This window comes from Genypterus blacodes, unplaced genomic scaffold (assembly GCF_046128005.1).
Source record: "Genypterus blacodes isolate CSIRO-AG114 ecotype Tasmania unplaced genomic scaffold, CSIRO-AGI_Gbla_v1 ptg000019l_1, whole genome shotgun sequence".
In the NCBI taxonomy this organism is placed as follows: domain Eukaryota; kingdom Metazoa; phylum Chordata; class Actinopteri; order Ophidiiformes; family Ophidiidae; genus Genypterus; species Genypterus blacodes.
In genome coordinates, this window is record NW_027466832.1 from 3,746,603 (window position 1) to 3,767,208 (window position 20,606).

Consider the following 20,606-nt stretch of genomic DNA (forward strand, 5'->3'; position numbering starts at 1 on the left):
CCTGCATCATTCTTCTGTCCTTCTACCATACGGTCGACGCAAAAGATGTAAAGGCATTTTGTTTCATTGAGAGTTTAAGTCATATGCCCAATGCATTGTTCTACTGACCAAACCCCCCAAATTCCTTAGTTCTACTATATTTAACTACATAGTATCCATTGCAATTTCTGTTGTTTCCACCTTTTTTGCTGACTATTCTTTATTGTAGAAAGCATCTGACATAACATAAAAAATTCAATTTTTAGTGCGAAAGATTTGCCAATGAGCACAAGGTCCATAACAGAGTATTTGTAAACATCCTTGTTCCTATCAGTGTAATCAGGGACAATAATTTGACAGAGCACTGCACTCACATTTTCACACAAACTCAATTTATTTATAAAATTAAATGGTGTAGACCTGGCTCAGTGAACTCCAAAATGCAGTGTGTAGGAAGAGATACAAAAGAGTACAATAGTCAACAATCACTGACATTTCTATACAGGATGATCAATAACATTCTCTACATTTGAGCTAGTGCCTTTGAGGAATACAAAAAAGAAAACTCCTTCGGACAACACTACCTGATAAAGGGAGTGGGACGAGAGTTCCCACAGAACTGTGTCCCAAGTAGAGTGGAGTGACCCGGTGAAACACACAACTAGAGCAGATGACACCACATCCCAATTTCTCAGGACACTGTGCACCTTTACACTGGAACATCTCAAAAGTCAAAAGGCACCACACAATACAAATCACAAGGATTATTGTCACACATTTGTAATGCTGTAACCAACAGACTTTAAGGCGGATGTCATGTGCAAAAACATCTTGTATATGCGTCACATACTGTGTAGTGCTGGGTGTCCTCTCCAGTGAAGTGTGCTTTTACTCATTCCTTTACCACTGATGTCTTTACAAATATTTGAAATGTCTAATATTTAAAGAATGATTGCATTATCATTATGTTTGTTGGTATCACAGGCATATTCCAGGCTTCCGTGTGTGGTAAGTGAGAGGGAAACAGGGCTGTGTGAGTCCTCACTGTACGTTTCAGTTCCTGTGGCCTTTTCGTCCCTCTCCCTCCTTGAGGAAGGTCCATATGAGGGTGTTCACAATATCAGGCTGTTCCTGCTGCAGCCAATGACTGGCCCCAGAAATTATATTAAGACGGAAGTGATTCCTGATGTAGAGGCGGCAGGCCTCTGCCATTTCCTGCTCCAAGAAAGCGTCCCGCTCACCCCAGAGCAGCAGAACGGGAGACCTGACATTATTCTGTGTAAGTGGCAGGGAGCTATGAAATGAAAAAACAACAGAAGTTGAGTAGTTTCAAAGATTTTGAAAGGAAATTCAACAGCGCCATTTCATCATTGAAAAGTAAAGTTCAATGATGAATCAATTCATTCAATCCCATACATGAAACCATTTAACATGCTTATACCAGATTGCTGCATGTTTATAGTCTACAGACTGTGTTTTCTTTTGAACCCATATTGCTGCAGTATATGCACATGTGGAGAGACTAATATGTCATGGGTCAGTGAGATTTCTCCTATATACAGTAAACATGTACACACTATGTTGGTGAATAAGGGAACAGATGGCATGCTCAGCCACGCACATCGAGTTCACATATTAAACACACACATTGTGTTTGATTTGATTTGATTTGATTTGTGCTGATTAGTCTCTAATCAGCTGATCTAGTACACATGTAACAGTAAGTCACATTTGATAGCATTAATGTTTTTGACAGACAGCAACGCATCTATGCTGAAGTGCTGCATCACAAGAAGAATTTGCTTGAACAGGAAAGTGTCCAAAGCACATTGCTCAGTGTGTAACATTAACTTCATGGAAGAACACCACATATACATGATATGTGATTTCTTATTACCACAGTGTTTAAATGAATGAAAGCAGATAAGTATGCCTGTAACAGTACATTGGTCTCCTATGGCATCAGCTCATGATAAATATGTGTATATAAATAGTTCATTTGGAAAAATTACTACCATTTCAATAAAATTTGATGTCATATTTGTGTTTTGCATTCCAGGTCATATCAATCAAATCAATTGTTACTAGGATGCACAGTGAAAACATCTTATAAAAAAATCTATCAATAGTGAAACATATTCAATAGTACATATAACTGTTATGACTGATGACTTAATATATACTGTATATTCCCCACCTGAAGACATTCCTATAATAGTTGAGGGCTCCCGTCAGAGCTCCTGGCTGTGAGAGTGCATACAGATATGCCTCCAAGTCCTCTGCAGTGAGCCATCGACCTTTCCTCACGATCCCTGTGCTGCGACTGGTGAACAAACCCTTTAGCGCCTGCAGAGGACACAGCAGGACATGCCAGGTGAGTATATGTGACTGCTGCCATTTGATCTAGACAAGATTCATACACAAGGTCAGCTGCTGTCACTGATAAAATATACTGAGAGCCAAACTGGTTCTCTTTTGCTGTAGATGACCTTGAATGGAGTCACAGCTCTGCATGCTGACTTGCTGCTGGTTCAGCCAAATGATACTGTATGCTGTGCTTCTACTCCTAAACACGCTAATGGGAACATATCAAATATCCCAAGTAGTCATTTTTAAGATTCTACAATGATTGCATGACACTATAACATGTAACATACACAAATACACATTCATATGGACATGCATGCCAAACACACACAAACACACACGCACACAACTTTGACCTTGAAATGGCTTCAGCCCACAAATACTGTAGCAAAGACCCAGCACCTTGAAATCATTGATGGACAGCATGAGCTCTGGAAAGCGAGGCAGCTGGAAGAAAAAGAAATGACTGCACTTCAGCAGCTGGCTGGGATGACGCAGGGCATAATCTAAAAGAGAAGAGAAGAGAAGAGAAGAGAAGAGAAGAGAAGAGAAGAGAAGAGAAGAGAAGAGAAGAGAAGGGAAGAGTTAAGGTGTTTGCTGAAGGCTGGAGGGCAGGTTCAAAGACACGGGGGGGCCGTGGACGTGATGACTCTCAAGGACTTCAGCCTCTCTGCCTACCAGTTCGAACAGCTGTTCCTGCTTCACATGTACACAAGTGTTAGCCTATTGTAATTAGCATCTCATCCTCCTCTCCTCAAGGAAGAAGATTTACCAGATGGATGCAAACATAAAATAGGAGTCATAACACTTCTAATAAATTATTATTTATTATTATTATTATTATTATTATTTATTTCATTATTTTAATAATGGTAATATTAGAAGCACCAAACCAAACCCTCACTGATTAGTATGCAGAAAATTCTCTTCTTCACAAAATGAGATCAGTTCTGCTCCAAAGAATGAAAACCTACCTGTGAACACAGAAGGGTGTGGGCAGTTTAAGACGATGAGTTTGGTTACCATCTCTGGATAGTGAATAGCAAACAGCCACGCTATGGTTCCACCCCAGTCATGGCCAACCAGGCAACATCTGTTGTACCCTTGGGAGAAAATCAAATGCACACGATAACACTACTGTTACTGCAGTAGAAGAGACGATGGAAGCATGTCCAGGCTGAAAACATGCCACTTATCAACAAAGCCTCTCAGTGCTTGTGAATCAATAGCGTCTCATTGCACGATCTCTCCCTCAGAGGACATTTACACCTTTTAAATGAATGTATTTCATGACATGAGCTCAAATGCAGATCAAGGTCAAGGCATCCATCTGAGGGATTATTAGCCAATCCCATCTTTTCAAAATCCCCTTACCTGAGCAGCACAATTTATGCATACTGGTACAAATCATTCTAGTAGGCGTCATTTCAATGCGGATAAAACTTGCACTTATGGAGAGATTATCATAGCTCAAAGTGAGGCATTTTTGGAACATGAGGAGGTCTGCTGTCGTTCTTCAGTATTTATTGCGAGTGCTCATATTTGTTGCCAAATTGGAGAAGAAGCGGATGTTACTTAGCATGCATCATTAAAGCATCAATCTGTGGACGGCACCCTCTTTAGTCCAACTACATGGCTCACAATGTGGACCTTGGTGTTAATCATATAATCAGTGCACACATCTTACTACCACTACTCTTTACTGATCATTATGAGAGTGACTTTTGCAGCAGTATGTTTATTCTATGTGCTTATGCTCTTGAAAGACTGTTTCAGTAACCCCTAGAGTTATGTATGACAGACATCGACTATGGGCCTTTCTGAAGAGCACTTTTTCACAGAACGTCCATTTTTAATGAAGAGTGAGAAAGCCACTCAAGAATATTCCTATGCTACTGGCTACCTTTGGACCGGCCCTACATGTGTGGCCTTTTGGAAATAACCTGATAATAGAGAGGAAGGAATGTGTATGTCCAAAATCAAGGCATCTCAGTTCTTCCAAAATTCATGTATTGAAAGCTAAATCGGGAGCCTTTACAGCTTAAATACAAAGTGACACTTGAAAAGCTGAAGGCAAATTAAGAAAACGTTGCAGATGTCAGCTGAGATAGGTTCTTAAGTACTTAAGATAATTGACAAAATATGATGTGCTGGCAAGTGAAAGTCCAAAAGGTTCTTGAAAATGGATGATAGCGTGTGTGTGTGTGTGTGTGTGTGTGTGTGTGTGTGTGTGTGTGTGTGTGTGTGTGTGTGTGTGTGTGACAGCCCCGGGCCAGCATAGAAGCTCCCTGCAAAGTGTGAGCATGCAGTCAGCTGGCGATGCAGGGTTCTGTTTGTGCAGTGTCCCATCTTCAGTAAGAATGAGTCACAGGAAGTTTGTCATGCCGTGCTGCAGGCCTGGGGGCTGTCCACAGCACACAGTGTACAGCCATTAAATGGGCTTATTTCGATTCAAGACAATGTCAAAAGAGTGCCCAGTCCTCAGAGTTAGAACAGATACAGATTGTACTGTATTCACTCACCAAGGTACTCCACGATATCCTTGACATCAGTAACCAGGTAATCCAAGCAGTAACTCTCAGTGGACAGTGGCAAGTCAGATTCCCCATAGCCACGCATGTCAATGGCCACCACACGGAATTCATTCTTAAACTCGCGCAGTTGGTATCGCCAGGAGAACCTGAAGCCGACAGTTACAAAGGGTAAAGCAGATACTTAGACATACTTAGAGGGACATTCCTCATCTATTGAGCAAAATATTAGAATTTTCATTAGGAACTCCTAAAGTGTGTGCTGCTTCTACCCCTGCACCTTCAGTCTAATCTCAGACTCACTGGGCATCAGTGTGCCTGTAACCCTGCCAACCTACATCATTTGAAAGGGTGGAAAGGAAAAGCATTACAGTCTATGTGGGGCTCTTGTTTGATTTCCAAGAAGGAAATGGCACTTTTTCAGAATGAATTAAAAATCCTTGAATTAATTGCTCCTGCCAACAATCTGTCTCACTTGGCACAGTTTAGTTTATTATGCCCATGAAGGGTATAGCAAGTGAAGCTGAAACTGACTCCCTTCTTCTATCATTAATTACCATTAATGCCCTGTCTGCAGCTTAGATATGGAAGCTCTTCCATCTCTGCACAACCTCTTTGGCGCTGATCCAGGATCAACGCTCATCAAAGTGTTTTATGTTAGGAGGGAAAGACTGTAAATGCCTTTCCCCTCAATGCAAATTAAGTCTGTGAATGAGGAATCCTCCATCATATGTATTTGCTTTTGCAGATGACTGTCACCAACTGTAACAGCACTACTGAGATTTATGAGCCACAGCAATGCTCATATTCAAGGATCCTCTTTTGATCTTTGGTCTCAGAGCAGTAACATAAAACACTACAGTAACAATAATAAAGATTTCCTAATTTTGGTTTCCTTTGACCTACCAGAACTCGGGGAATCCGTGAAGAAACAGCATGAGTGGCTTTCCTCTCTCTCCAGCAGCAACATAGTGGAACCTAAGGCCAGACTCCTGGGTAGATAGAGGGACACACAATTAAACACTTTCCACTATCAACCTGCAGGCTTAACAACAGCCACTTAGTGAGCTTTAGACAAGCCAGCATTCCATGATGTCTATTACTGAGTAGTGAATAATAGAGAATACTAATATAATCTAATAAGCAGGAAACAAGACAAGGCTTTTCAAAAGGCTTCTCATTTTGCTCTGATGCAACACGTCTGAGAATTAGCACTTAATATCACAAACTCACAGGCATGTCTATTGTTGTTTACAAGCCTCTCACCTGCAAACAAACCCGAGGATCTGCGTCAACTTTTATGTCAACACGGTGTTAGTTATATCTGCATCATATTACGTGAAATTACTCATGAATGATGTACAAAACTTTGCCTTATAAGCGAAGAAAAAGACTAAGGTTAAATATTTCTCCACTAAATAATTGTGTTTATTATGCAGTTTTCACGTTTACATGTGGCACGACTCATCTGAAATTGCGTATTTCTTTGGTTTTGTGCGAACAGCACCGTTGCTGATATCGTGCATGTACGGGCGGAGGAGCTGTTCTTTCAGCACCACCTGAGGGCGGAACGAGCGAGCCGCAATTCCGCTGAAAACGTCTCGAAAACAAACAGATCCCGCATGATTTACTCAAAAATCAGGCCCGTTTTTGGCTCTCACGACGCGACGCGTCAAGCAAGGTGTTGCAGCATTTCTCAGCTTCACATCCTAGCATGCGAGGAAGGCTCATATACACAATGAGCTATCACAGAGTGCACACACCTCTCATGGCCAAGTGCATGTGCATGTCTTACCTTTATCCGAACATAACAGTGGGTTCCCAAGGACGTGTCATTCAGGCAAGCGGGAGGAATCTCACGTATTCCCCATTGGAAGGTTGTTGTCGGCCTTAAAATGATGTTCCACGAAAGTTTCAGCAGAGCCACGGTGGTGCAAAGAGCACAATAACCGTATATCAATGACCAATACCCCACAACTCTGATTTTCAGCGCAAGTCCCATTATAAATAATAGCAAGTTGTGGAGCATTCTCGCCATATTTACATTGCCGCAGTAAACCAACGCAGATCTATCGATTTCTTCCCATTAATTGATCCTTTCTGTTTAAATCTTGCTCTGACAATTCCGTTGTTTCGTTAACAGCGCATACGCACGACTGTCTGAAGGGAGGATCCCAGCGAACCGCTGAATGGGACGGTGGCGAGAGCATCACGTCAGATTTCACGCTTGCGTGTGACAGCAGAGGTTGTTTAGCGAGAGATGGTGTTATTGACGAAACCAGGCAAGTCCGAAATGCAACCGTAAGCTGCTGCAAGCAGCGCTTTGCAGTGATGTTAGAGCCGCTCAGAGGCGCCGTTAGACGGGTCGAAGTGTCTAAAATCACTGCAAACCACTAACGGCGAGGCAACACGTATATAACACAATTCATATCTATAAAATGTTTTGTTAGTCAATTATCTCACCAACTAGATCTTGAACAACCCCCAAACAAAGTGGCTGCCATGCGACATTAGGGCAGCGCATTAATATCAAAATAGGCTGTAGTGCGGTCAAACTGTAATCAGATGCTCTAAAACAGTGTACAGACCGGATTACTCACATAGACTATTCAACCAACTTTAAGATTAGGCTACAGTCATGTGACTAGATAAGAGATGATGAATCTGACTCACTTCTGCGAAGTCTGATCATTGGAAGGCTGACTCATTTCTAAGCCCAAGATGATGCAGGAGCGGACCTACAGGTGCCGCGTTTCTGCTCAGTCTGACTTACTTTTGGCCCAAGTTCCATTTCAGCAGCATTACTGTGTGTGTGAAGTATTTGCCACACTTCAGACAATATAAGACAAAGACAACCTGAGTTAACACTAAAGGCAGATTTTAAATAAGCATTTCATTTATTGAAGGAAGAATTCCTACACCAACTGGCCCTGACTGAAAAAGTAATCGGCCCTATAACCACATTAAATAGGTAATTAGGTTCAGTTAGACTAGACACACTAAGGCTTGATTACTGTTGAACCTAAACAACACTTAATGGAACCTTTTCAGCAATGTGAATAAGTAGTAAAGGTCTCAACGAGAATCTCACTATGCAGAAATCAGAAGAAATTCCAGAAGCGATCAGGGAGTTATTGAAATATATCCATCTGAAAAGGGTTACAAGGCTGTTTCTAAGGCTTAGGAACTCCAGTGAACCACAGTGAGAGCCATAATCTCACCAGAAGAACCTTCCGCTCCTTTCTTCAAGAGTGGCCGACCAACATACCCCGAAGAGTGCATCGACCACTCACCCAGGAAGCCAGATAGGCGTCTGAGGAGCAGCAGGCCTCGCTCATCCCAGATAAGGTCGGTGCTATGAGTCTACCACTGGAAAGACTGTGGACAAAAATTAGTTGCAAGGCAAACCGTTGCTAACCAATGATCAAGGCTTATCTCACATAACAAAACACCTTAATGACCCCCTTATTGAGATAATATTCTGTGGACTGATGAGTTGAAAGTGGAACTTTTTGGAGTCCACATGAAAGGTGTTTCGTAAACATCCAATTTATATTGCCACGAGTCACTAAGGAACAATTATCAGGGTTTCGAATTTCCACTGGGGGTATACGTAGATACACTGGCTGGTGAATGCCGAAGTCAAAGTGTCGAATATGGGTTGTACTGTATAGCAGCGTGAACACTGGACATCAGGCCCTGGCTACAGTGCAGCTGATTCCCTCCAAGGAGAGTGGACTGAAATTAGCAAAAGGAACATGACAGCCATTTAAGCGGGACATATTACAATTATATACTTTTATTTCTGACTTACAGTCAATAGGAGACAACTCTTGAAAGAGCTTAAACAAAACAGAATACAGTGACAATGTCAGAAACTTCACAATTGATAAGACTGCAGTGCAGTCAACACAATGGAAACAGTCAACAAGGCGTTCGGGAAGGAACTAGTCACTCCCTCAAAGGAAATGACTTCAAATTCCGTTCAGTCTCTCTCACTCCCTCTCTTTGCATAAATAAAGCATTCACTGCATTTCTCTGTGTAAGGATGAACTGAAATGGGAGATGAAGATGAGAGGTAACGATACAGGAACTTAACACCATGTCAGCAAACAAGACAATGTGTTGGCTCTTTAATGATCTCATTGCATTTGATCATTGAACTTGTTAGAACCAAATGTTTTCATATGAACTGACACCAAGAGCTCTCAGGCAGACAGTCAAGTAAATCCCAGTTGCTTTTTAGTCCAGGTTAAACTCAAACGCAGCCATTATGTCCCTCTGTTCCAGCATGTTGATAGTACGCATCTGTAGGGAGAAAAATACGCTGCTAACTGCACTGATACTTGGAGAAACCATCATGACACACAAACATGGACCCAGGCACTCACAGCCTCTCGCTTCCGCCGTTCTTGTTCCTTTTCACGGGCCATCTCTCGCTCCTTTTCCACTGAGGCCTCTGTACTAAGAGGTTGTGTTTTCACAGGCGACGTGGGTCTTTGCAGGTCTTTGGGACCATTAAAGGTGGCCTGTGTACAAAGGCCATTTGGTGAAGCAGGTTGCTCTGTAATGAGCGTCCTCTGAGGATTGGCTTCTGCTCTGCCCTGGAGCGTTAAGCTAAAAGGAGATAGTCATAATTAAGTCATAATTAGCCACATTTATAAAAACACTGCCATTTTACAGATGTTAGGATCCACTCAGCTCGTCTTCCTGAGATTTAACACATCATTTCAACTCAGAAGCTTTTTGTTTGTGTCTTTAGTTACAACAGTAGTATGTACAGTAAACAGTACCATTTTGGACAAATGAAATCAGGGCATCCTGAATTCATATCCACATCAGGGTGAATACCTGCTCATTTCCGGAGTTTCTTTCTCAGTGTTCGCCTTCATGTTTTTCTCCTTCAGTGCTTTTTCGCGTTCTTCCTTCTCTATGGCAACCTTTCGGAATTGCTGGAAGCTTTGTTTTGAGGACTTAATTGTAGTCGGGGTGAATGAGGTTCTCAACAGCTTTGCCCATGACTCAGCATTTTTTAGCACAATATCCTATAAAAACACAAGATAGATAGATCCACTTGAAATTAATTTGATGAAGTTGAATTTTTAAACTTCTTGGGGCATATTGGCATATACAGTAAACCATATTCATGTTCATTTATCAAATTTGATCTGAAAAAAACAACATAACTTCAAACAACAACCTTTGGTCTGCCGCATATAAAATCAATCATCTTAATCATGTCTAATTTGAGATGAACTCACTATCACAGCTTCACTTGACATGGAGTTTGAAACAATTGACCCAAATCTCAATCGTGAATTAATCCTTTTCGTAGCTCAAGCTTAGTAAAATGCTTTTGAACATTTCATCACAGCTCAGAAAGTAACAAAAGATAACCTTTTTGGGAAGGTTGGGGTTTTCCTCGGACATACCTGCAGTGTTGGAGTAAGACACACGTGGACAAGTTGTTAGGAAAACCCCCAACAGATCAGGAATAACACATCAGATAGAAGTCTGGGATACTAATGTTGCGTGTTGTGTAAGTACCGGTGAGGGTCGGGACCTCCGGTGACTTTCTGCACCACAGTTGATCATTAGAGTGCAGTGGACTGTGGTCTGTCAAAGGGGACAGCAAGGGGCCAGGCTGAAAAGGAAATCTGCTTTTTAGTTGAAACATCAGCCAAGATTTGAACTAAACAACAAATACTGCATATTTTAGTTTACACATACACATTTGTGAGATTGATGAACCAAAAGCATTGAGACTACACACAATCATAAGCAGCCAATATGGAGGCTGTATGTGCAAAATTTCTGAACGCTGTTGTGTACACAATATCGAGTTGTTTGTTAGTTGAAGGAGATTTCTGTTCTTCAAAAAGGCATTTATGTAAACTGATGCTGGTATTTTTGTTGTTCCAAGACCCATAGAAGACCTTACAGTTGCAGTCCTCTGCAACTTGGGTTAAATGTGACATAGGTGCATCTTTACCCACTGCGCATTGCCACAATACACCAATTTTCCAGGGTATTTACATTTACAGAATATAATCATACATGCAGCTCAGTTATTTGAATGAATTGTTGCTAATAAAGGTTCAGCTGGTGTGTGTTTTAGAGATGCCATTTGACATAATAGGAAGGCAGGTGAGCCCAACCAATTCTCTTTACAGGCTTTTTGCAGTGTTGGATAAAAACCAAACCATTTATGAACAATCAATCTGAGAGTAGTGGACCATACATTTATGGCCCACTACTTCCATGTAACGTAGCTGAAAAGCAAAATAACTGGGAACTAATTAATGAGTGGGGGAGAGAGAAAGCGAGTATGACAAGTTTCTTCACTGTGATCAAACATAATAAACTCTCTCTCTCCGTCCCAAGATGTATTTGAATTCATCTCCATTCCCACCTCCGATATTTTTGAGGTTCATTACTGCCTAACCCATGGCCAAAGAATAGCACATACTGTATGTCCCTAAGTCTGATGTATGGTAACTAGAGGACACATGTTAATCTGCAAAATCCCTCATAGAAACAAACGCCATCATTAGTTACACATATTAACTTCAAAACTGTAAATGAAATACCCTGAGTCATTTCCTAATTTAGAGCCAAGAATCACTCATTTCAGCCACTGCACATCTGCAAATTAAAAGATTACAACATTTGCAATTATCTCATTATGTTGTCTCATCAAATACCTCAAATATGCTGGCGTCAAAGTCTAGGAAAATGCTTGGAGAGGACATGGGGGACAAAATGGGAGACAAATCTGTCAAACAGAAAATGAAAAGTATTAAAACATATATAGAAAAATCATGGAATGTACACAACGACACATAGACCTACAGTTAAGCTGACGTGGCATTAACAAGTGAAGTTAATGTTCACAGTCAACAAAGTCAACTGAAAGGCAGGCAAGTGTGTCATGAGGGATCATGTCTTTCATCTGTCCTTTAGCTCTCGTTATTCCTTTAATGAGTCCTGAACCAATAAGTCAATTTGATTTTCTCAGTACACTGTACGTTTCTGATGGAGCCTGATTATATGGGGCAATTACAGGGAGAGGTTGAGGTGATCAGATGAGTCACGGAAAACAAACACAAATGACTGTATATCTCCAACTTTGTAACAGAGGTGACATTCAAGGCCAAAGCTTGCTGAGAAAATGATAGATTGAAGATAAATTGCAGAATCAGCTTGCAACGTCCGTCATATCTTCATCACCTATAAGCTATAGGACAAAAACAGGACGTATTACCTGGAGGCAAAGTCAGCAGCTCTTCACAAGCCTGGTCAGCGTATGAATGTGCTGCATTGCCTTTAGTGTCCCTTAGTGACGACTGCACAGCAGAAGGAAGCCGACTGGTCTTGACTGAGGCTTTTGTCAAATCCTTTACTTCCAGTATCTGTGATCTATAGGCAGCTCTTTTCACCTTAGACTGGAGGAGAGACTACATTCTTAATTATGATTTAACCAGTGTTGTCTTATAATGACTCACTTGTACTTAAAAGTTGAAATGTCTCGCCTTAGTTTTAGCCTTTGGATGTAGGTCTCCAGTTTCCCACTTCTTTGGTTTTGCCACTGAAAGACACACTTCAATTCACAATCTACCCAGCCAGATAATAGTAAATATGAAAAAGCAACATTTTACAGCACTGTGGAAGGCCATGAGATTGTGATCAGGTTTTTGTTGTGACTGGATCTAATACAAGTAGCCAGGTGTAAATGCTGTGTCAGCAGGGAAGCAGTCCGTCATAAAATCCGCCCACAAGTTTGTAAATGCCTGTCAGTCTCATCTGACTAGCTGCTCTGGCTCTCATTCCTATAGTGACTGGACAATGCACATGTGACCAACAAGTGACATTTCTCCTTTTTAAAGTCAATATTTTGTGATGCCAATTTATGGGCTGATATGAAAATGGAGAAGGTATGGCTCACAACTAGGGATTGGAAGGTTCCTGGTCTGATTCCAGGCTCCTTCTAGAGATTGAAGGGTTTTAACAAGCAACTGTAACTCAAGATAACTAATATACATTATTTATAATAAAGGTAATTTTCTTTGTTATTGGATACGCAGTTGTATTCACTGGCAGTCCCAATGCATGACCTAACCTGAGGTGAGAAATGTATGATTCTCTAGTCTAGACTATTACAGAGGACATTTCTGGACTTCGTCATTGATAAGAATGACCTACGAGTGCAATGCAATAAAGTTAAGTTCCTGACAGTATCTTCCTCTGGCTGAAATTCCCTGCTGGTGGAAACCCTGCTAATATATCATCTTAGGACATATGCGCTTCTCTGAATAGAGAAGATAAAGCGTACATCAAAAAAGCAAGTTGATGGTGTCACCATTGTACAAAGCCATGGAGCTCATTTCCCAATGCAAAGCAGGGAAATGCAAAACAAGGTCAGGGGGCAGGGTGCGGAGGAGAATGCCTAACCTGAATCAAAGTCACTGCTCGACTCAGTACTGCTTCGGGTGTTAAGCGAGCTGGACGATGAACTGCTGCCATCACTGAGGTAAGACGGTCGACTGAGGTCTCCAGCCATTGTGAACTCAGCTGTCAACACCAAAAGAAAAATACAAGTTTAAACCTGAATGCCTCACGTGTGGAAGCCTTTTAGAGGCAATGAAAATAAATATTACCTGGTGACATTTTACTCATCAAGTTCTGCCCTTGACTGATAACTTGAGATATTCCAACATCCATTACTATTCCACTCTCCATTCCACCTTTGGATTTCAACTTGTGTCCTTGATGAAAGCAACAATACCATTACTTCTCTAATAAATGAGATATAGTTGAATAGATAGTTAAATGATGCCAATGTAAACAAATCTAAAAAATATGTAGAATGTAAGAGAAATATACGTACCGTAAACTTTTTTGCCACACTTTCTTAGACACGCCATGACAAACCTCTGCATGGCCCTTAGTGTGGAAGGCATGAGTGTTTCAATGTCAACTTCCATCTCTTTCAGATTGTAATCTCGTCGACACGCCTCCCTGGTCTGGATGATGTTCACCAATTTCCCGAGTTTGTCACCAGGCAGCAGGTTGATGTCCAGTTTTAGCTGCTTCTTCTCCTGGTAAGTCATTGGTATTGCCGGCACCTCATCCTCACATTTTAACAGTTCTCCTTGCCTTTTGCTCTGTCTAGACATGTATAAAAACAATTACATAGTTATTAATTTTAGCACAAGTTGATTTACACTTTCCCCCACTTTATATGACAAATTAAACATATTCAAGCATTAAGTGGAGCTCACGTACAAAATGGAGCCCTTGCCGTCAGCCATTTTCTGAAAAATGGATTTGCATTTAGATGATTTGTGCTTTTGGCCAACACTGTCCTTTTCTTGGAAATTTTTCAACTTGTCTTTCTTCTTTGGTTTCAGCTCAGGCTCTTTGGTAAGTCTTTGCAGCTGAGCACTAACCGCTTTCAACTGAGAAGTGAAAAATTGGTGAGTTCCACTCAAATGCATTAATATAACATACAATCATTTATTTATATACCAACCCGTTTCTCTAAAGTGGCCAGCTGGACAACCATCTTCTCTGATGAACTGTCTGAATCAGACACATTTTCGCTTTCTGAACCCTTTGAAGTTGAGGTACCTTCAACTCCGTATTCCTTTCCTCCTTCAGGTTGCTGAGAGGGTATTAAATTACTCTCTGGCTCTTGGGGGACCTTTACATATCGGACCTCAAACACTTCCTGTTAGTGCCAATACAAATGTTCATATATGAAAATTATGGTAATGACTTAATATTTCCGTTTGCACGACATGCACTCTGTCAGACCCATTAGACACGGTGAGACCACCATCTAAACTAGCCCACTGCACTCCTAACAAGCTGGAAGAAAATAGTGCATCACATTGTGGCCAAGAATTGACTCTATGGTCAACTTACCAGTTGACCATGCCTTTGGATCACTGCGATGCAATACTACATTTAAACTTTAATATTAGAGATCAAAAGAAGCTGTGCAAACCTTAATGCAGAGTCACAGTTAGGAGCACAAAGAAAGACTCCTGATAAGAGAGAAGCCTGATCTGGACATATAGTAAACAAACAATAAAATCCAACACATTTAAATCATCTGTGGATAATCAAAACAACTGTATTTGAATTTGCACAAAGCTAAAAACCTATACCTGTAGTTTTCTTGCCATGTAGACTATGTCATGTGAAGATGGATTGTATTTGTAACAGTTGGAGAACATCAGTCGGACGTCAGCAGCAAACTCCTCTCCATTTGCATACTCTCGTTGATCCATTTTCATCTGAGAAAATATGTTGAGTCAGAAAAACAGAATTGAACACTTGGTTACATACTACTACAGCATCATCTCAGTCATTATCTTACCCTGATGCTGCTCAGGTCCATAGGCTGCTTGATAATATCGTGATAGTCGTGCAAACCCAAAGCGACTGCATCCACGGGCGCATAGAAGGGCCATGCATAGGCATAGTGTCTTTTTGAGGACATCTCCTTCAAGATATCATCGCAGTACTTGAGCTGCTCACAAAGTTTGACCTTTGTGACATCAACAACAGGCAAGTTTTTCCTGGGCGCTTTGATGGGCCTACCGCTGCCTCGTCTGGGTATTAAAGTAGAAGGTGGACGCTCCCCAACAGTTGATACTTCACATCTGGTGATCAATGAGGTCGTGGTGGGCTTCACCTTCCTCTTAAAACCTTTTTTAAACTGAACATTAAAAAAAGGGTTGCACACAATAGAATCCATTATATATCACAAAGTAATGGGATAATGAGTTCAACATTTCCTTTGTGCCATCATATTTAAAGAGGCATGGTCAAGGCATTGTGTAATGTCAGCATTTAGTCACAAGACAATGACCGATTTAAATCAGTGAATCATTATCACTTTAAAATGATTTGGGTTGTTTGAGTTTTCATGTAATAATAATGGAGCTCAGGACAGTAAATCCTATCTTGCTTCAGTTGTGATCTACTCAGCAGTCATTTCACTCATGGTGTTATGTAAGGGAAAGTCATTATGGTGGCCAAAATGTAACAAAAAAAAGGTGACACTTACTGTTGCATCAATCTGTGTCGACAGGTGGAGTGGCGCAATGGAATGAGGTTTATCAGAAGGGATGACCGTCACTGTTTGCTGGAGAACAACTTTTGACGTGATGGACTGTGATGTCTGCTGTAATGTGTCTGCATGGAAATCATTTAGCAGAAGAATCAGATCTGTTGAATGCTAAAATGAATCAGTAATGCCCAGAGGACGATAAGACAGACAGCAATATCTGTTTGTGTCAGACAATGCATAATAGAACTGTGACAACCACCGCAACACACATGCACAACAATGATTATTACTGAAAAGAACATCAGGCAATTCAATGATATGGGATCACAACAATACCTGTGTGGGTCTTCTTCACTTTTCCAGATGTGTTTGTAGTGGCTGCTAACAGTTCATTTTCGTCCATTGGCATTTGGGAAATTTTCTGCAAAAAAAGCTTTTCCAGTGTTTGTGCCATGAAAACAATGTCATCTCCAGTCTGTGGAAAGGCAATTTCATATTAAAAGTTCAGTTTGAATGCATTCAGTAGAAATTAACAGCAGAAATACATCAGCACTGCGATATCCAATAAAAAGGTGGAACGGAACATTATGAGCTCACTCATCAAATTTGCTTCAACATATTGAAGCAAATATGGTTGATTATATAATGCAAACTACAATCAGTATTCTTACCCGATTGTACAAATAGCAGTTGTTGAACATGGAATTGAAATCTTGTATACATTCAATGCTCTTCCAGTAATATTTGTTCTGGAGACGCTTCTTAATTGTGCTTAGATCCATAGGGTTTTTAATAATGGTGAAATAATCCTGGAAAAACACAACACAGAATCAACACACCCATGTTTCCCTTTCCACAATCCCACAAAAAATAAAGTTCTCTGCAAAGACAACATTTTTAGTTTGCAGAGGATAATTTTTACTTTGGAAATGTTGCATTTTCAGGATTAGGGGAGGTCCAAGGTTTGGACCTGAGGAGGAAAAACAGGCTCACCACTGCCCCACTGTGCTACCCTCAATTGAATAAAGAGAAAAATGTATCTGCATATGGAAAAATGCTACAGTGGCGCTATGCCGGCATTGCAAGTCAGGGAGCACTTCAGAAATGGCATCAATATCACCTAATCAACAAATAAAATCAAGTTTTCACAGCCCAGAGTTTCAGCCAAATTCTAAGTTAGCTGATGGACCATGTTAAAAAAATGTTTAATGTCCAATTAAGATTTGTGATTGCATCACTGAGTGTTCATGGTAAACAGGAAGTGAGGCCCTAACTCAGCAACTGTTTGGAATATCCATGTTACACCACACTTGAGCCCCATGAAGTAAGCTTGGTGCTTGTCCCCTCAATTGCTGCAAGCAGCTACTGTAAACTTTTGGGTCAACACCACAATTTTCTTTGTTGTCTTCACACCCATCCAAAACGTTTTGTCAAGATTAGTTCAGGACTTTTCAAATGATCTCCTAACCACCAACCAATTACAGGCATTAACATAATTGGCATACACAAAAAGAAAAAATCCAAGCGCATGACAATTCAAAACAAGATAAAAGATATTTACTACTTACTGGTAAATGCAGTGCCACTGCATCAACAGGCTGGTGAAAGGGCCATGAAAACTGATGCCTCCATAAAGCTTTGATGACCACCTTCTCCAGATACTGTAGCTGATTGGTTAGACGTCCAGGCTTCTTGTGATTTATGACCTCTGGTGGGGGAGGATTTCCACTTACAGTGTGAGAGGTTTTGACATCAGACATTGTGTTTTCTGCAGCTTAGTGCGCATCAGTGTTTTCCTAGACAAAACACAGTGTAACATTGAATAGATTATTTGATTTGAACAGTAAATTTAAGAAGTGAATGATCAGCATTTCATTGTTTTGTAATATATATGACATTTATGGTGTGTGTATGGTTGCAAATTGCTTTTCTTCCACAATTGCATGTACAGTACTTAAAATCTCCATCTGCATTACAACATAAACCTTTTTATATTGTGTTGTCAAATGGATTTCTAAGCCAACTTGCCAATATAAAAGGAAGCAATTACTTCTACTATTGCTGCCACCTACTGTATTTGTTAGAACATAACCTTGAATCAAAGTAAAGCTCCATTCCTGATTCCCTTCTAACAATGTCAGTCAAATCAGTCAAGTGAAGCTCAGCGACTTTATGCAAACTAGAGGCCGCAGAGAATCAGAACTCCTTGTTATGGAGGAGGAAAACTCAACCACAAAAACCAGCACAGACGACATGTGCAGCTGATAAGCAACAATTAACAATGACATGACCTAAGTTTTGTAGCAATTCAAAAGCTCAATGGAGACAAAGCTGGAGAAAATGGGGTACATTGGGACATCAGACTTTACTGTTGGCCCACCTGGGAATGTCAGGATATCACTGTTGCAACTCTGTTTGCTTGGTGACATTGTTGTAGTATTGCTAAGAATAAAGACGCCACTGCCATCTATGTAAATAAGTAACCACCAGGAAGCATAGTTTGTTTGGTCATTTCCTTCTTTATTTACAGCAGAAAGCTCCTGTTCCACACACGTCCACTTGGTGACTGTAATGCACCACTAAACTGGTTTGCCAACGGCCAGTTAACTCCAAACAAGAATAAATACTTAAACTGGATCAGAAGACTTGTATTTGAATATAGCCACGATTAAAAACAACTTAAAAGTATCACAACCACTACAGGATGGAAAGTAGGCTGCATAGGGCAGCAATGGGACCTCTCGCCCTGCTAACTCGCTCTCAAACAGACACAATCTGTGAACTCTACCATTAAGGCCAATCCCAAACAAACACTTATCTCCATTTGTCAATGACTTGTATGTGTTGACAGTCTTCTAAATTGAGCTGCACTCTCAGTTCAAGTAATTTGCTTCATCCAACGAGCCAATATTTTTGAGGAACGATTAGCGATTAGCACCTACTAATGGGATGTTGGTGGTGAAACTTACTTCTCCTAGGACACTTACTGCATGTGAAGTTAAGCTACTTTAAAATGCATGTTACATATTTTGCTACTTATTGACAACTTGCAGTTTAGCTAGTTTCATAAATAACAATCTGCTCTGACCTGTAAACACAGTTTGATGCTGCCATCTAACGTAACAATTTGACCTTTGCACCGTTTCAGCAAACTTCTATCACACGCTGAGGTCTCTCTCTCTCTCTCTCACACACACACACACACACACACACACACACACACACGAATCTTTTGGACTTTCATTTGCCAGCACATCATATTTAAGCTAATATTACCTTAGGTACACGGGTTCCTGAGTGGGATACCTCAACAGGCGACATGTCAGCGGGAACCACCTGGGATTTATTACGCATCTGCTCGGCGCTCTAGAATTGATTGGTTCAATCAGTGCCGACGCTACATTTGGAGCAATATACGTTTCAGCAGCATATATCTTGCACACATTTAGTTTACTGGCTTACTTGTGGTTGAAGTTATTCGCCTTACAGTACAACGTTATTCTAGTCAATAAAGTCAAGCCACGGTGCTAATTGTTTGCTCGATTCAAAGTCTTGGGAAAGTTTAGGAACAAAGCACTCCAGTTCCCAACAGCACTGCAGCAATTGCGCGACAGTTACGCTACGTGAGTTCAGTATACAGGTTGTTGCGCGTGCCTTGAGTTAACATTTGTTATGTTTTGGCGCTGTATAAATAAAGTTGAATTGAATAGAATTGCTAGGTTCAATTTACCTTGGAAGTCGGAGCTTGGAATGGCGTCTAATCAGAGTTGACCGCGTGCCAGCGACAAGTCAGAAAATCACCATGGACGCCTATTGAATGCTTTAATTAGGCGTTGTTAGCAAAACCAGTTGACAACCCCTTACTATTTTGCGCATACAGACAGTGCTGTGTGTACAACCGATTTAATGAGACACAAAAGTGTGAATAAACAGTATTGTAGTAGTTAAGAGATTTTGAGCTGAGTTGTGGGAATACACTCGACATTGTTGTACTTAAGCCCTTAAAGCCATCGGAAGGGGGGGACTTTCACTCTGAATTGCGCTATCATGGACCAACAACTCCTTGTTGCTGGGTAAGAAAAGCAGCATCCTCGAGCCCTCATGGGCGCCAGCCAATCATAGCGCGTCAAGTGCCAAACAGAGGTGACGTTGGAGTGGGCGGCCAATACAAATGTTTAACACTTTTAGTTTGAGAGGATTGTGCTCAGTAGCTGTTTTACCGACTGATGCTGCTCTATTTTACCAAAAAAAAGGCCTCCGTGGTAACTGGCCACCACGTCCTGCAAAAATGAATCAAAATAAACTCAATATAGCATGGCTAATACCACACACTTTACTCAATCACAAATCAGTATAACTGTAAGATGAAATGTCAAGTGTAATTTTCAGAGAACACCGCGTCATTCTTCAGGAGAAAGGAGGCGCTCTGGACGCTCATTCTCCTGCAGCGAGACGAAGAAGTATCGCCTCATTTGTTTACCTGAGGCTGAGACTTATTCATATCGCAACTCTTCCAAACCCGCGCCGCACCACCCCTGCAGTAGCTGTGCGCACCCTGTACTCCGTTTGGGAACCACTGCTGTAGAGGATACAGTGATGGTGTAGGATATGTAGATATGTAGATATAAAGATATATATATAACAAAATT

The 20,606-nt window shown here is 40.9% G+C and overlaps 2 protein-coding genes across 2 annotated transcripts; both read right to left on the reverse strand.

Annotated features, from left to right (window-relative positions):
- Positions 1 to 1,032: 1,032 nt before the first annotated feature.
- On the reverse strand, positions 1,033 to 6,915 carry ephx4 (epoxide hydrolase 4). The gene is made up of 7 exons (XM_076141637.1): positions 6,673 to 6,915; positions 5,784 to 5,869; positions 4,869 to 5,026; positions 3,321 to 3,449; positions 2,749 to 2,852; positions 2,177 to 2,325; positions 1,033 to 1,273 (listed from the first exon to the last, which is right to left on the reverse strand). Exons 1-7 carry the CDS (start codon positions 6,913 to 6,915, stop codon positions 1,033 to 1,035), a joined length of 1,110 nt encoding a protein of 369 aa, XP_075997752.1.
- Positions 6,916 to 8,753: 1,838 nt separating this feature from the next.
- Positions 8,754 to 19,490, reverse strand: brdt (bromodomain, testis-specific). Its single transcript, XM_076141557.1, has 20 exons — positions 19,234 to 19,490; positions 17,526 to 17,753; positions 16,629 to 16,766; positions 16,294 to 16,432; positions 15,955 to 16,082; positions 15,262 to 15,603; positions 15,050 to 15,178; positions 14,410 to 14,607; positions 14,163 to 14,335; positions 13,765 to 14,045; positions 13,535 to 13,642; positions 13,329 to 13,448; positions 12,410 to 12,465; positions 12,142 to 12,322; positions 11,582 to 11,652; positions 10,425 to 10,521; positions 10,275 to 10,309; positions 9,729 to 9,922; positions 9,269 to 9,494; positions 8,754 to 9,185 (listed from the first exon to the last, which is right to left on the reverse strand). The coding sequence occupies exons 2-20, from the start codon at positions 17,715 to 17,717 to the stop codon at positions 9,120 to 9,122; spliced, it is 2,874 nt and encodes a 957-aa protein (XP_075997672.1). The 5' UTR covers positions 17,718 to 17,753; positions 19,234 to 19,490; the 3' UTR covers positions 8,754 to 9,119.
- Between the last annotated feature and the right edge of the window lie 1,116 nt (positions 19,491 to 20,606).

Excerpts from the sequence above, each read along its gene's own strand:
- ephx4 (XM_076141637.1), bottom strand. The coding sequence starts at position 6,915 with ATGGCGAGAATGCTCCACAACTTGCTATTATTTATAATGGGACTTGCG. Across the intron at positions 5,027-5,783 it reads CACGGATTCCCCGAGTTCTG|GTTCTCCTGGCGATACCAAC; the intron begins GTAGGTCAAAGG and ends TGTCGGCTTCAG. Across the intron at positions 1,274-2,176 it reads TATTATAGGAATGTCTTCAG|CTCCCTGCCACTTACACAGA; the intron begins GTGGGGAATATA and ends TTCATTTCATAG.
- brdt (XM_076141557.1), bottom strand. The coding sequence starts at position 17,717 with ATGTCTGATGTCAAAACCTCTCACACTGTAAGTGGAAATCCTCCCCCA. Across the intron at positions 12,323-12,409 it reads ATCCAAAGGCTAAAACTAAG|TCTAAGGTGAAAAGAGCTGC; the intron begins GCGAGACATTTC and ends TCTCTCCTCCAG. Across the intron at positions 9,495-9,728 it reads GAAACTCCGGAAATGAGCAG|CTTAACGCTCCAGGGCAGAG; the intron begins GTATTCACCCTG and ends ATCTCCTTTTAG.